Raw genomic sequence first — 17,567 nt, 5'->3', positions numbered from 1 at the left:
GCCATCACTATAGTTAATTACCCAGCAGCAGTAACAGTAGTGATATGGAACTCGTTTTTCTTTTCTCACAAAATGACATTATTATCAGTTCGATAAAAAAAGTTGATGAATATCGTTAGTTAGGCAGAAAGACAACACAATAACTTTACTTACATGTCTTTTCATTATAGTAATCAGTTCAAGTGTTAGTATGAGGGCTTGTTGCAAAATAATGGCTCCGAATTTTTCATGTGAAATCTGTTAAACTTTATCATTAAAACAAACTATAGTAACATTCTACATCTTTGTTCTTCATATCTAAATGTTTACTCCTCAACATGGTCGCCCTGATGACGAGCGCATTACACGTAACGAGAAACCGGTATGATGATGCTGTCACTGTAGAATGTCTGACATTGTCGACGTTACTGCAAGCTTGCTGCACCACTTCATTGCTAATAAAGTGAAGTCCACAGAGGTGTTCCTTCGGCTTTCGAAGCAGATGAAGACAGGATGGAACAAAGCCGGAGCTGAATGTACGATGATTGATGTCTCAGAACCCGAGGCGTCGGCTTGTTGCAGACGTCGCTACGCTCGTGTCTGGTCTGGCACTGCCATGCTGAAGGAGAGGGTGCTCTGTGTGTGGATCAATACTTCGAATTTGTGATTTCGTCTCTCAGGAATCGTAGAGGTTAAGTCAGACAACGCCCTGACGCACATCAAAATTCGATGTTCTCTACCGGCAGAAGGATGCAGTTTGTGTAAGCGAAGTGGAAAAATCGAGTAAATAATATCTGTGACATGTATTTCTTCAGCCGATGTACACAACAGAATAAAAAATTTTGAGGAAATACTTTCCCACAAGACCTCGTAGCTGAGATTTATTCTCTATCCAAGGAGTAGTTACCAGTCTGAGATGCTCCGCACTAGTAGCGTTTAATTTCGTAAATACATTTTTCCATTTATATCGCCACTTTTAATACAGTCTTTGAATTCTGTCTTCTTTGTATGGGTTTCGTCTCTGTTTTATACATTAAATATATCAAAACCATTAATAATCTGTGTTATAGCTTTTCAAATTTTATCTCTAATGACATTACTGCCGACATGGTTCATAACTACCTGAGAACGTGTTTAGACAATCAGTATCTTCTTATCTTCATGGATTGTGGCACTAATTGTTGGATATGTATTTCTATTTTCTAAGCCTGTAATTAAGGTCTACGTAAGTTTTGTCAGCTTTCAGTGATGTGTCACTAAAAGTACTTACAATTTCTTCATATGCAGTTGTCATAAAATGCATTAGACAGCCAATTGAAGATTGTGATGCAGCTGCGATTGGTTACGTATTTGTCCAATGGCATTTATTTATATAACAGCTAAAGAGTTCACAGACATCCGTTATAAATACAACTGTATTTAAGTTTTCGTTAATTTCATAAACTGTCATTTAAGTGTAGCATTTAAACATGTGAAGTGTGAAAGAGAGAAATGCAAACTGGACCGTGTTCCCTACCAAGGATGGGGGATGTGGACAACAGCAGGGGCGGGTCCTGGTGAAGAGACAACGACTCTTCGTTAGATTTTTACTAATTCATACAGCGCAGACATCCTTCTGTATACGCTCCATTTTCTGGCATGGTCCGGCGTCCCCTAGAAATACTGCGGCATCGCAACTGCAGGTGTGTACGTGTGGCAGGTGGCATGCACGCGTTGTTCGGGTCACAGAGCGCTTCGCTGGCGTCTGCGGTTTGCGAGGCGACTTCAGATGGCAGGATGTGGCCGCGTTGCTACCACGGGTGGCAACCAGGGGTTCTGTAACGCTGCAGATGGCGTCGTTCCAGTGGCACGGCGATGGCGTTGCCCAGAGTGCAGGTCTGGCCATCGGTGAGGAGCAGGAGCAGTCGGATGGCCGCCCAGAGAAGACGCTATTTGTTCTTGCTTTCAACTATTTCATGTGTTATCCAGGAAAGGCAAGGACAAGCCACTGTGGCAGTCATAAGTCCCTGCTGTGTCCATCGGTGTCATCGTTCCGGTCAACGTGTGAAGGCAGGAACCGGGCATTGGGGTGGTCCAAGGTTAGCATGAGTGGATGTTGTGTATTTTGTACAATTAATTCGCACTTATAATTTGCCAGCATTTATGTAAAGGCAGCTGATTAGGAAATGCATTCTACAATTGAAATATAACAGTTGACGACATGAAAGTACAGTTTTATTGTATCAGAATAAAACTATTACAAGGCCAAAAGAAAGATTAAAAAAACACGTAAAACCATGTTTTAAATAATAATTTTTGCACTCAGTTTCTAGCCTTATTGTGAAGCTGATTTATTGCATATCTTGAACCAATCAGACACTATCATAAAAGAATATAAGTTGATTCCACCGGTTTTTGTTGCTAGTGAAAGAGGTAAGTTCTACACTCTAGGAATTTACTGCTTTCCGTGAAAATTGTTGATGTCTCCAGTCAGAAGCACAGCCATCTCGTCTTCACTCAGTTCCAGACGAGTCCATTCCTCCAGGATGAGCCGACACACTAGTTCTCGGGACAGTCTGACAGGACTGGTTTACATAGACTCTTTGGTTTCACCACGTAAACTACAATAAACAGGAGAAATATATTTTAACAGAGTTAGAAACTATTAATAGAATTATTTACTATTTCACATTTACTATTGACAACACAGTGATAAGTCATCAACTTTTTACATGGCATGAAGTTCATCTGTTATGGTCGCAAAACAGTGAGATTTTGGAAGGCCTCTGGTAACAGATGCACTACAGAGAATGTCGTTGCCACATGTACCAATAACAGCTCCTTGGGGTCTCGTATTCGTTTAGACGTCACCATTACGGAAAGTATCTTTTTTCGTTCATGCGTTTTTAGTAGGTTTTCCTTCAATGGACTGGGAAGTAGCTTGTCTGATCTGGACCCAAATATTTAGGAAGACATGTTTTGACAGGCGGTGACTGATGTAATGAGTACTGCAATGCTGGAGCAGGCGCCCTAACTGCTGACAAACGCCCTATGCAGCCGCCATCCTATCCTTAGTGACAGATATTTGGTAGGTGGGCCCTGCGTGTAAACCTGAAGTTTGGTGCATTTCGAGAGAGTTTGGATGTCATAGAACCAACTTCTTCAAGGAGGGTTTTGGTCCCCAAGTGCACGGCATTCAATAAGCCACAAGTCTATTCTGCAACGTGCCAAATCATCACCAAACCTGGGCCTCAATTTCGCAACCCTTGGAGAATCCCGAATTTGGGAGTTGGGGAGTGATGACCACCCCGGTCCCTTGTAACCGTATCAACTTTCCCTACGTGAACGACCTGATACGAGACCGGTGAGGCCTGAGGCTGTACAATGGAATGAGCAACGTGAAGCGGTACAAAGCGGTTATTCTCTTCTATACATGCAGCACAGCCACGGAATTCCCCCGGCCACACACATGCCCACCCAGTACAGATCAGTCATTGTGGATTGACGAAAAATATTTTATATTCAAAATGCGTACAGAAGGAACATGGCCGACGAAAAAGATTTGTAACCAATAATATATACCTGGAAAAATTTATTCCTAGAGCAATCCTACTTTCTATGAACTACTGATGCGTCAGTCCCTGCTATTCAAGGGGTGAATTTATTTTCACATGGATTCAATTACAGTCCAGCAATCTCAGTTCGATAGTCTCAAACCTCGCCATAAAGTGTTTAACTGGACGCTTCTGGATCTCTGTAGATCTTCCCCATCTAGTACAAGCGTATTAAGATAGTCAAGAGATTTCAAGCATGATCGTTAGAGCAATTAGACTAAACAATTTTAGCATTCCATTCCCCATGAGGCTGTCGAAGGTGAACGTAATAACTGGCATTACCTTTGACCATGAGTCTCATATTAACAACAAAACTTTCACACAATTTGAAGACAGTCTCTTCAGGCAGTATATATCTACACTGACTTTGCTGGAAGCGCATACTGAACACCATGTTAACAGAAGTCTGGCAACAGCAGGGCCAAATGTTAAAGAAGCGGAAATTGTCAAGATACTGGCAGTACTTCCGACCTGTTGTGCATGGGAGCTGTGGGTGAGATTCCATGCTGAGCTTGCTTCCGGTGAATGCTGGATTCTCACATAACTGCTGCCATTCTAGTAGATCCAATTGGGCATTTCTAAGTTCCTCACTTCATTAACGACTATAAACTCGTTGTATGGTTCTACTTCCACACTCAGACCTCCTTTTTCTTTTGCCTGGGGGTTGCTTTGTTGTACATGATCATGAACGGCACCTGTCCTTGATCCTAAATATGTTGCAAGACTCAGTCTGTAGTAAGAACAGTGTTCGATGTGTGTAATTGTGAGCACTTTATGATGGAGCTAAGTGAGATTTCTATTTATTCATTAATGTATAACGAGTGTTGTTTATGTACACCAAGCTACAGTGAAAAGAGTGCCCTGCCTTTCATTTTATAATGTTTTACTGTGTATAGACCTAGGTGCCAACCAGGCAACAAAATTGCTGACAAAATAAGCAACACAGCACGAATATCTGTTGCCTATTAAAATATCTCTTCGCTAAATGTTGAAACCAAAGGCAATGGAGAATTTCATGTCGCGCCATCCAACATAATTCAAATGATGGAACTCAGATTCTACACCGCAGAAAGTTAAAAAATGCAGCATTATTAAGAGTCTAGCAAATAAGTGGAAAAATGGGATTAAATATGTGCAGGAAAATGCTCTGAATAGTTTTGGTGAAGGATCTCGGTGGGTTGCAATTTTGTGAAGTGCATAACCTTGCATTGTTCACGGGGAGGTAACAATTTGCCGTTTAAGTGTGAGGTAAGGGTAGCCATTTTCCTTTTATGGTATAACTAACTCATATTCTCACATTCACTTTGGAACCCTTCACAACGTATTGTACTTAAGAGCCTGTGATTACCTTATACACAGCAAATGGTGCTATTGGATGTAACTTACCCTTCGGTAGCAGGTGGTAGCAAGAATACAGCTTCAGTGAATTGGCATACAAGTAGAACTTGTTGTCTGCCTGGACACAAATGGTATCGTCGTCTTCTTCCGCGTACGACGCCGCCACCAATGTTCTCACAGACGGGATGGTGGCGGACGGCTGTTCCTCACTGTGGATGGCGGCAGTGGTCGACTCTTCTGGTTGTCCGTGCACCACCGCAACTGCAACCAGTGTTGTAGAAAACAATGAACATTATTACAGATTGAAACTTTTTCTACTGGCTGCTGGTGCAACTTTACCGTCTAGCACTCTAATACTGCTGTATGTTAATGTGACTGCTAGCTTGACAACACTGAGATATAGTACAATTCAAATGACTCGTGCCACAACTCTGCCACTTGCTAATGTGTCTCCTCTGGCTGGTTATTGTACTCTGTTGTCTGATACTCTCTAAATTCTACATGAAATCCAATGTACTGATATTAGAAAAGCTATAGCATGAGATTACCGCATATTTGTGGCATTTGTGTAGAAAGTTTTGAGACGTGCTGTACCACAAAACGATACTCTTTTCGGTAGCTAATTGCTGATATAACTAAACATGTCTCTCTTAATGGAACAAATTCGATACTTGAAAAGATAGTGTCAAGGGTACGATGAGGAAGTGTCACATGGCCACTACTGATCACAATATAATCGGTGTAAAAGAAAAAGTACTGCATATTTTGAGAGGTTGTAGTTCAGATCAAACCTTGTCAAATGTCCAGTACAAGTGGGCTCAAACCCGTTTGCCGTAAGACCTTTGAGCAGTAGCAGAAACTGTAAACCGTATTCATAGCTCTGGGTAAGTGGAGCACATACATTAACCCTAACTCAACCAGTATGTATTGTGAACAGCTTGTGAAAACCATTCACATTGTAATATTTTCTCTGCATTTGCCAGAATAATGGGAGGCTCTTATTACAAAAGGTGAATAGCGAACACCATATTGCGCACATCCTTTAGCGACGACTCACAAATGCAGGTCATATGTAATACCCGATGTCTCATGTATTTTTCAGCTACTTTCTTTCATGAATTTATAACCATTTCTTGTAACTACATCTACTTATGAATTTTGTCATTAATTAAACTTCATCAAAATATAGATTATGCGGGATAAATAAATAAGAAATAATTATGCACGCAGTTGTAGTAAATACGCTGTCAGAGTCAATAAAAATTATGTTAAACTAACGTAAAGAATATATTCAAGTAAAAAACATCGTTGTCGCTAACTTATACAGTCCTAGAACAGAGGGCACAGATGAGTTGCGAACATCTGTGGTGTGGTAGAGACATGTGTGTCAGCTCGCAAATGACAAATGGAGATTGTTATCGAAATGGTGTTATAATACGTATGTGTGAAGCCAAAATATATGTAAGTCAAATGGTTCAAATGGCTCTGAGCACTAGGGGACTTAACATCTGAGGTCATCAGTCCCCTAGAACTTAGAACTTAGAACTACTTTTAGAGACATTCTTCAAAGCAGACTTTCCAGACCCAGGTCGTTAACCATCAAGAGCGTACTACTCTCAAACCATAGCTTCCGTGAAAGTCGTAAGTAAAAGAAATAGTTAAATGAAATTCGATCCAGTTAAAGTTACAATTGATTTTCAATAAAATGTCGCTGTTAGAAAAAGCATTAGTATCTATAGTTGTTCATACAATCAGATCAAACTAGAAGTGACTCAAATGCAATTCATATTTTATTGACAAAAGTATGATGGCTAACTGATAGTCAAAGAAAGTTAACGAATTTATGTTGCGTTCTGTAAAGGACTTTATTGCATATGTGTACGTAGCATTAGCATTAGCAAATAACATTTGCCATAAATGACGGTTTCTATGGCATCATTTGCGAAGTAAAGAATTGTACCATGTTCTGGTCACAATTTAACATATTTTCAAAGAGACAGCATTATCATGGATTATATAATACAGCATAGCTTCTATGGAACGTTGCTAATTATTGCAAAATTATAATTAACATTATTTCAGGCTAGATTAATGTCTTCACTGTTCATGTTACACGTGTTTTCACATCTAAGCTCGCGCGATTGCATTTCATTTATCTGGCCCGTTACCTTTCTTGCCCGGCATTTTCGTGATTAGCTATTTATCAGATTTAACTTTTGCCCCTTTTTGTAGATGACGACCTTTCTACTCAGCAATCTAAATTCGTGCAGACGACATTGGCATACGCAGTTACGGTTAAGTACAGAAAAACTTTATTTATTCCCTTTCTTTTACATTTATATCATTATTGCACGGAGTAAACACTCTTTTGTTAACGATCAGGTAGTAACTCACTACGATCTGTCAGCAGACATTGATATTCGGATTAGATTCCTTGTTTCTATGTTCTGTGGAACGATAGGTACACGTGTCACAAGAAGCATTTGTCTAGTCCAGTGACAATATGAGGAGTACGCGCTGCTACACAACAACAAAATACCGTGATCCCATTTGATTACTCATTACCTTAGTGCATTCTGTGGGTAATTCGAGATGGCAAACAGCTTACGTAGACTTGATGTGTTTCAAAGTAGTCAAGATGAGCAAGTGCTCATGCCTATTAAGGTGTGCATTTCATACTCTACGTGCAAAGAAATTTTTTTCTTGTTTCCTTCCATATCACCATCTCTCGAAATTGTAGCAGTGACCCATTTTTCGTAGGTCTATAAATAGATTTTCAAGCGAATTAATGTCTCAGAAATCGTGTAAAAAGAAGGTAATAAAAAATGTGTATCGTGAAAGAAAATTTATATATTCTGCCAATACTTTCCAGCAACAAAGAACAGAGGAGCCTTCATTGTACTCGTAAGAAATACTACTGCTCTCGGTATTACATTATCATTGATATCCAATGGCATCACCGAATCTTATCGTGCAGTTCCTTTCTGATTTTCCGTTCCAGGAACTGTGGTTGCAGCTACATGCAGGAGATTCACTTTCCTTGTTTTTGAGAAGCTGCGTTATAGTTCGCTCTGTCTTATTTATTACCAACGCTGTATCAACAACCGGGATCAAAAAGACGGGTTATCATACCGCACCGTTCACTTCCTTTTCATTCGATGTAGCTGCGCGGAGTTGCTGCGCCGTCTGAGTTTCCTTGTCACGGTCCGTGCGGCTTCCCTTGCCCCGTCGGAGGTTCGAGTCCTCCCTCGGGCATGGGTGTGTGTGTTGTCCATAGAGTAAGTTAGTTTAAGTAGTGTTAGCTGAGTTGACATGTCACACATGTCCTACGGCAGTCCTTGTTAAATGTGCAGTGAGAAGAGAAAGCTCTAGTAAAAAAGTGAGTTCCTGCAAATAGCTCATAACGCTTTTTTTAAATTCATTTAACACAATTTACGCACAGGCTCGAAATGAAGGTTGTTTTTCTATCAACGAAGCCTCTGATAATGCAGTATTTCCCAAATCCTGAGGAAATTAAATGTATAGATGCCACTGATGGTTTATACTATGCACTTTGCGATCTAAACAGCTTTCCATTTTGAAGATGAGAGCCCTGTACCCAGAGGATAGTACACCTAGGATCTAGGTGCGCCGGCCGTTGTTGGCCAGAGGTTCTAGACGCTTCAGTCCGGAACCGCGCGACTGCTACGGTCGCAGGTTCGAATCCTGTGTCGGGCATGGATATGTGTGATGTCCTTAGGTTAGTTAGGTTTAAGTAGTTCTAAGTTCTAGGGGACTAATGACCTCCGCTGTTAAGTCCCATAGTGCTCAGAGCCATTTTGATCTAGGTGCGGTGCGATTTTAAATACATTTACTGACGTAGGCATGCGTATTAAAACACAGACATATCTTACCAGGCACAATACGGTGCTGCGGTCAGCAACGCCTGTATAAGACAACAAGTGTCTGTTGCAGTTATTATATCGGTTACTACTGATAAAATGGCGATTATCAAGATTTAAGTGAATTTGAAAGCGGTGTTATATAGACGGCGCACGAGCGTTGCGACACCGCATCTCCGAGGCAGCGATGAAGTGGGGATTTTCTAGTACAACCATTTCACGAACGTACCATGAATATCAGGAATCCGATAAAACATAAAATCACCAACATCGCGGCGGCCGGACAACGGAAACTGGAACAACAACGACAGAAGAGAATCTTTCATGGTGACTGATGTGCCACACTTCCGCAAATTGCTGCAGATTTCCGTGTAGGCCATGAACGGGTGTCTGCGTGCGAACCATTCAACAACACTTCGTGGATAAGTGCTTTCGGAGCAGAAGACCCATTCGCATACCCTTGTGACTGCACGGCACAAAGTTTTACGCTTCGCCTGGGATCGTCAATGCTGACATTGGAAGGTTTATGAGTAGAAACATGTTGACTGGACGGACGAGTCTCGTTTAAAATTGTATGGAGAAAATCTTATGAATCCATGGAAGCAGCATGACAGCAGGGGACGTTCAAATTGGTGGAGGCTCTGTAATGGTTTGGGACGTGGTCAACTGAAGTGACATGGGATACGTGATTCGTCTAGAAACGACTCTGACGGGTGCCACGTACGTAAGCATCCTCTCTGATCACCTGCCTCCATTCATGTCCATTGTGCATTCCGATGGACTGGGGCAATTCTGGCAGGACAATGCGACACCCTGCACGTCCAGAATTGATACAGAGTGACTCCAGAAACACTCCTCTGAGTTCAAACACTTCCGCTGGCCACCAAACTCTCCAGATATGGATTTTATTGAACATGTCTGTGATACCTTGCAACAAGCTGATGAGGAAAAATCTCAACCTCCTGGTACTCTTACGGATTTACGGACAGCCCTGAATGTTTCACGGTGTCACTTCCACGCAGCAGTACTTCAGACATGCCACGTCGAGTTGAGGCACTTTTGCGTGCCCGTGGGGGGCTCTCCATGATATTGGGCAGGTGTACCAGTTCTTTGGCTCTACACTGTAACACATACATGATTAGATTAAATCTGTGAGCGCTCTCTCAGATGGGCATGTTAGATTCTCTTACACACTCGTTTTACCTGTAACGGGAATGAAGCAGACGCTTTATGTCGACACTAAGCGTCGCATGAAAGTAGAGACGAGTACTACTTGTTTGGGCTGATTCCAAGTAAACAATCAAAAACGTAATAGCAAATATCAGCATAAAAGCCGGAGAAAATGCTCATGACGACTCTTCGGAGGTCAGTTATATACACATTTTAAGTGGCGAATCGATAGAGCGTTCGCCGGCCGAAGTGACCGTGCGGTTCTAGGCGCTGCAGTCTGGAACCGCGAGACCGCTACGGTCGCAGGTTCGAATCCTGCCTCGGCCATGGATGTGTGTGATATCCTTAGGTTAGTTAGGTTTAACTAGTTCTAAGTTATAGGGGACTAATGACCTCAGACGTTGAGTCCCATAGTGCTAAGAGCCATATTTTTGATAGAGCGTTCCCATATTTAATCTAGTGCAACATTCGTTTTAACGATGTGTGTTAACAGGTCAGTGAAATCCGAGCTCCGAGCTAAACGTCCTCTCACCCCACACCACTGACATTTCGAAATCAGTGGTATGAATGGAGAGCTAAAACGAGGTCAGCAAGTTTGTCTGTTATGTTTCCTGATGAAAGATGGTTGTGCATCACTGACAATGATGGCCGCTGAGGGCCTGCAACCAATCTGTGTGAATGCTTAACACCCTGTACCTATACCGGGAATCACTGTCATGGCCGCGATTTCGTATAATGGCGGGAGCACTCTCGCGGTTATCCCAAGCAGCCTGAATCAAAATTAGTACGTCGATCTGTTGATTCGCCCTGTTGTCTTGCTATTACTGAATAGCATCTCATGGGTGATTTCCAACAGAATAACGCTAGCCTACACAGCACTATTGCAATATAACATGCTCTGCAGAGTGTCGCCATGTTGCCTTGGCCTGGTCCATCTACAGATCTGTCTCCAGTCGAGCACCATGAGACGACAACTCCAGATTCATTCACAGCCAGCATTAACCGTCCCTGTACAAACGAACCAATAGCATAATGCATGCACGTTTGCGTATTCACATTCAAAATTCTGGCTGTTACACCGGTTTCTAACGTATCAGCAATGGCTTATTTCGCGCTTACGTTAACCTGTGATCGTACGAAGACAGTCACTTGCGTACGTTGTATAGTCAAATGTATTCCAGAATTTTCAATACTCTACGTCAATACTTTCTGGTGTCGCGACTTTTTTCCTCAGTGTATATTAGATGCTACTCCAATAGTAGATCAGTACTTTGAGTTTGGATAAGCACGGATTTTATTGATTGCTTATATAGAGGTCTTTCCCATTTCATTCATCAATGAAACCTAGGCGGATTATTGGTCGTATGTATCTCAGCCAGCAGGCATGACTCATTTCATGCTCAAAGTATCTACGGGATACATAAAGGGATGCCAGACATTCACTGATTTTGTTGTATCCGTCCGTAGGAATGACAAGGTTCCCACGGTAGATCTGGCGTCATTGACAGAACATTTGCCAGTGGAGACTCGTGGATGAGGTTTTTGGAATTCACTGACTATTTACACCACCTTCCGTTTATGTAGTCTGTGGATTAGACGTCGTCTGGTAGGACGACCTGATATGAATTCTACAGGCTTGTGCAGTATTTTAGTACACATTGTACAAGATTTCTGTAAGCAATCAAAAGCATACATAACAATGGACCAATAATTAAAACTCCAGAAATGAGCCTACGAGACCGACCCGCTTCAAATTCATACAGGTTCTACTATTGACATATTTATAGCACATAAGAGTCTCATATTATAGCCCATTAAGTGTGTAGTCTAGAACTACGTTTTGTGAACTGCATTCCCAAGAGGGCCCCCAACCCTTTTGTGAAAAAATGATATGCAAACATCGCGACCTGAGCCCTTGCAATACTACCGTTACCTCTGGCAAGCTTCCGTTTGCTCGACAGCCGAGTGTTGAATGCCACACACTAAGCAGACAGCTATTGAACCGCATGGATTTCAAAGTAAATACAGACCTATTGAAAAAGTCGACTTAAATCGGCCGATGATGTGAATGTTGAAGCGAAACATTCGTTGGTGAGCAACAGTGTGTAACTTGTCGGGCTCTGCCTATGTGTACTCCGTGTTTTCATATGTATTCGTGGAAACAACGTGGTCCTCGATTTCTCAATCAGCAACACACCCAGCAGAATCAGGACACCTCAGAGAATAGAAACACTCAACATAAACGTAAATCTACACTATACAGTTCTCCTTATCAAGCTTCTCTTAGAGATCGCAACAGAACACGTCCTATAATTCAGATAATATTAACAGCAATAAAACGTGAAAACTATCTTTTCTTACACCGTTCTATACAAGCAAAGGTTTTGAGGGTCTTCCAGTCGTATATTACACCGTTCTATACAAACAAAGATTTTGACGGTATCCTAGTGCACTTAATTAAATTTGTTAACTGACCAAGAGCTGGTCTCTTGGTCAGCCCTCCGTAACTTACGAGCAGATGTGGATACCGTAGTCTTAAAATCTGACAAAGGAAACGCTGCTGTCCTCATGCCAAGGGATGACTATATTAATAAGATCAATGTTTTATTGTGTGATTCAACGTATCGCAAAATCGATAAGGATCCCACGAGCCGAGTAGTGCGAAAAACAGCAGAACTTTTATCAAATAGTTCTCTACCGAAGGAGGTTATCAAGAGACTGAAACCAAACAGTTCAGTTCCACCTAGGCTATATGGACTGCCTACGATCCACAAGGAAAACGTGCCATTACGTCCAATTGTGAGTAACATTGGAGCAGCCACCTACGACCTAGCAAAATTCTTGGCATCTTTGCTCAAACCAATGATAGGCAAGTGTGCACATCACATAAAGAATTCTGGTGATTTTATCAGTCGACTTCAGTCACTACAACTGCAAAGTAGTGACTTATTGGTCAGTCTTGATGTGGTTTCACTGTTCACAAAGGTGCCTCTGGTGGACTCACTACACCTCATTGGCAATATGTTTGGTGCAGACATTACAGCGTTGTTTGAGCACACTCTCTCCTCTATATATTTTATATTTAACAACGAATTTTATGAACAATCTGATGGTGTCGCCATTGGGAGTCCTTTGTCTCCCCTGGTGGCCAATCTTTTTATGGAGGATTTTGAGGAGAGAGCACTCGACTCTGCCACTTTTAAACCGACAGTATTTTGGCGGTACGTTGACGACACTTTTATAGTGTGGCCTCATGGTCTGGGCCGTCTCCAAGAATTTTTACGTCACATGAACTCCATACATGAAAACATAAAGTTTACCATGGAGATAGAGAAAGATGGTTGTCTGCCATTTTTAGACGTCTTGGTGCGACGGAAGAGTGATGGCACACTTGGTCACTCGGTGTACAGAAAGCCCACTCATACAGACCTATATCTACAAGCTACTAGTTGCCACCATCCAGCACAAACAATGGGCGTTCTCAAAACCTTGGTCCACCATGCCCATACTATCTCTGACGCCGACAGTCTTCAAGCGGAACTGGAACACCTGCAAAAAGTATTTTTGAAGAATGGCTTTTCACCTAGGCAAGTGAACAGAGTGATGAAGACCTACAAACGACGGAACAAGGAAGAGGAAGAGGCCTTCAGGTCGACTGTTTATCTATCATTTTTTGGGAATATTTCTTCACAGATAGGCAGAATATTGAGAAAGTATCAAGTGAGAGTCATCTTTCGTCCTCCTTCTAAAATTTCATCACTGGTGGGATCCGTTAAAGAAGACCTGGGCCTGCGTAAACCAGGTGTTTACAAAATTCCGTGTGAATGCGGCAAATCATATGTAGGGCAAACGACACGAACTGTGCAAACGCATTGTGGAACACCAACGGCATACTCGCCTTCTCCAACCCACCAAGTCCGCAATCGCCGAACATTGTATTTCCACAGACCATTCCATGAATTACAACGACACAAAAATTTTGGCCCATACATCAAACTTTTCGAGCTCGATTATCAATGACTCTGTGGAAATAAGATTGTCTGACAACGAGACTCTCATCAATCGAGATAGCGGTTATCAGCTAAACTCTGCTTGGAATCCTGTTATAGAGAAACTTCGTAGTCGACGTAGTTATCTGCATAAAGATGGAAATCGACCTGATACCGATACGCCAGGCTTTCACAGTGGAGGGCGCGAGGCGCAGCGCACGGAGCCGTTATGAACGCGCACGTTGAGCAGCGCATGCGCAATGTCACCTCAGAAGGCTTTAAATAGCGGAGCTCAGCGCGTACTCGCCAGTACTACTACAGTGGCATTCACCTGAAGGTGGCTAGAAGACTCTGCGCCGAAACATCGTGGCAGAACGTTACTGATATCCGGCAGTTCTCCCGTGTTTTTATGGAACAAGAGGACATCTTATTTTAAGACCTTGCAGCAACATTTCTTCGGACTACCTCTCAAGCGCATTGTGTCCATTACATATGTATGTAACACACTGAATGAAATTCCATAGTAAATAGTCTGACAAAATGAAATTGTTCATGGCGGCATCTTTAACGTAATACATTTTGGCCAACTTCCTAGACTGTAATGAGTAACTTTCGGCAGGAGTAACAGGAAGTAGAAAATTTGTGTAGGAGTACCTGATACTAACAGTTCCCAAAACTGGAGGCTGTCTGGACTCAAAATTATAGAACTCGCTGAAATTTTGTGTAGAGAGACCTCACGAGAAACCATAGCCAAACTATGTTTGATTTTTATAGCATTGTGAGGGGGCATCCCAAGATATCATTTAGTTGTTCACTTTATTGAGCTTTAAATAATGTTAATCCACAATAACGACCACTTCAGAAGAGCTCATGAATGCAACTGAAAAAGAAACGTGATTCCTGCTGCTTTAACGTTGTATGACTAGCTTGGGATAGGTGTCACTGCCGGTCTTGGGTAAGTTAGATTTAAGTAGTTCTAAGTTCTAGGGGACTGATGACCTCAGCTGTTAAGTCCCATAGTGCTCAGAGCCATTTGAACCATTGATAGGTGACATTCAACGCATGTCATAAAATTTCTGGTGTGCACTATTATACTCGTCTGAAGCGCTTTTGTTTTACAAAATCTTTATGAATAAATATGTCTTTACATACGTTCTTTATTTTTTAAATCGTTTTATAACACAGGTAGGATGGTGTAAGGAAAGTATAAGTCGCTTCATAAGCACGAAATTTAGCATGCTTACAGTTCATATTATATGACAATGGATATCAAAACTTAGGAGATGTTGCACTATGATGGTCGATAGGTGGTTCTACTGACGAACACCAGATAACAGTGACCCAAGGACCGAAACTCGAGACGGTTGTCGGATGCTCCAGAGCCTATCGTGAATGACAGCATCTGGACAGCGAGGTTGATGCCCGAAACAATAGTACGATGCCTCAGCGTAGTTTGGTTGCATCTGAAACAGGCGCCACCTAGTTGTCCGTCGCAATGAGGTTACTTGCAACCGTTGTGCCAAGGAATCAGAAAAATACAACACAACTTACATAGGTTGTGCTGAAATGGATGGCGTTGGTAAAACGCAAGTTACACGGCAGCAAATGTGTAATACCCTTTTCTCTATGTTCCTCCCTTTGAAACAGCAGACGAGCTCAATAGCAGCATTGTAAAGTTAATGTTAACAAAATGCAGTTACACAATGTTTCTCTGTTTTCTCTGCATTGCCAGTACAGTGAAGTCAATAACCACCACACACACAAAGTAATTCACATCGACAGTCAAGTCGCAGATGGGATTGGTGCTGGTAATGTGATAAGGTAAACCTGTACGATTTTGTTTGTGCATAATTGCATACACTTAGGATCAAGTATACAAACAATGGTAAATTATCATCCTCCACTTCCTCTTAACCAATTGTTAGTATAATTGATTTATGGACCCCAGGAATTGGGGATTATCCACCCTACTGAGAAACCCCCACCCATGCCTGTCGCACTCCTCCTCTCCCAATCTCTGGAAGAGACACATTTCTCTTGTCATCCCTCCAAAGTCCAGTTTACAGTCACTCTTCCCCGTTTTCTCCACTTGGGAAATCCCCCAGACTTACTGTATACTCTTTTACATGCCCCTATTGTCTCCAATCAGTATATTGGCTGGAAAAACTCACTTTGCGCTGAGAGAGGGTGAAAGATAGCCTGTTTATTTGTTTACTTTATTTTAAAGGGGGTTGGGTTGTCCTCCACAATCCCCAGCCCCTCAACCACAGCCTCACATTTTCCATCATGTGTGAATCCGTTGCCTCAAATATGAATACAACACACCCTGCCACCTCCACTTGTGAATGGGCGGTAAACTGGGTGGAGTGGAAGGTACTGTCTTTACTTTTGGTGGAATATGTGCTCAGTTAACAAGATGTGAATGGGCGGTAAACTGGCTGAAGTGGAAGGTACTGTCTTTACTTTTGGTGGTATATGTGTTCAGTTAACAAGATGTTGGTGATGGACACAGAGGATTTTAATAAGTGTATTACCTGTAACCATCCAACTGGGAACTGCATTCTACAGCCTTCTACAGAACAGATGGAAGGAACTGATGATGAATGATTATAGGAGGAATACCTTTCACGAGGATATAGGACGATAGACTGAGCATGTATTTCGCCACTCATAAAGAATACTGCCTGTAATAGAACTGCTCATGTTTTTCTATTTTTTTTTAAATGGCCAGTCAGTCTACAGTGTTTAAGACAGATTTGTCCTTTTCCACTACCACAGACTGAATGAAGCTGAGATACTCACCTTGGAGTATGGGCTCAACTGAGGACGCTTGAAACGGATTTTCTCTCATTTCAAATTGAGTGCACGTATATGGTCACCTTGCTGTGAGCTCTAGTCCACAATACTAGTCGAAATTGGCGGGGAAGTCACAGAATAATTGCCTCCAAACGATCCACAAATGTGTATCGCCTGGGGAAGTTGTAGACAGGCCCATACATACGTGGCAAGATCGACAGGAGATCAAAAAACCACTGAAGTGCAGAAGAGTAGCCTCCTACCGATCTACAAATGTATAGCTACTCAGAAAAGTGTACAAAAATAAGTGGTAAGAAAGCAAACTATGATTGAAGTGTAAGAAGGCCAATACACACTACCACAACTCTTGGAAAATACGTCACTACTCCAATTACTTATCTAAATTGTACTAAAAAAACCATCACTTGTAAACAACACGTCATAATGCAACATATGCGCTAATATTTATGAAAAATCATTGTAATAACACAACTACTACAATAACTAAGAGTAAAATATATCGCCAGGACAGAGACGATTTAGCTGCATATGTGATCACCCAAAAGTGTGCATACAATCCAACCATGTTAGAAACAATTTTATCTCCTTCCTTACTTCCCCTCTTCCAATAACTCCTCCTCCGATAGCTAGACGTAACGGTGTTCCAAGCCTGTGCTAGAATTTCCCTGTTGCTGAAGGTACACGAAGAAGTTGCGGTGTGACTCTTTATAAATATGTAACGTGTGAATACACAAGCACCCTCGAATACTGCTGGTTCGCACGCCAATCGGCCACAAAGTAACAAATGCAAAACATTTTCA

The 17,567-nt window shown here is 41.9% G+C and overlaps 1 protein-coding gene across 1 annotated transcript; it reads right to left on the bottom strand.

Moving 5' to 3' along the window:
- Positions 1–2,517: 2,517 nt before the first annotated feature.
- On the bottom strand, positions 2,518–16,801 carry LOC124594142. The gene is made up of 3 exons (XM_047132498.1): positions 16,753–16,801; positions 4,959–5,171; positions 2,518–2,579 (listed from the first exon to the last, which is right to left on the bottom strand). The coding sequence occupies exons 1-3, from the start codon at positions 16,799–16,801 to the stop codon at positions 2,518–2,520; spliced, it is 324 nt and encodes a 107-aa protein (XP_046988454.1).
- Between the last annotated feature and the right edge of the window lie 766 nt (positions 16,802–17,567).

This window comes from Schistocerca americana, chromosome 2 (genome assembly GCF_021461395.2).
Source record: "Schistocerca americana isolate TAMUIC-IGC-003095 chromosome 2, iqSchAmer2.1, whole genome shotgun sequence".
Lineage (NCBI taxonomy): Eukaryota > Metazoa > Arthropoda > Insecta > Orthoptera > Acrididae > Schistocerca > Schistocerca americana.
Note: the sequence above shows the minus strand (reverse complement) of the source record. Positions and strands in the feature narration are given on the sequence as shown.

Excerpts from the sequence above, each read along its gene's own strand:
- LOC124594142 (XM_047132498.1), bottom strand. The coding sequence starts at position 16,801 with ATGAGAGAAAATCCGTTTCAAGCGTCCTCAGTTGAGCCCATACTCCAA. Across the intron at positions 5,172-16,752 it reads AGTTGAGCCCATACTCCAAG|TTGCGGTGGTGCACGGACAA; the intron begins GTGAGTATCTCA and ends CACTGGTTGCAG. Across the intron at positions 2,580-4,958 it reads CTACCACCTGCTACCGAAGG|TTTACGTGGTGAAACCAAAG; the intron begins GTAAGTTACATC and ends TGTTTATTGTAG.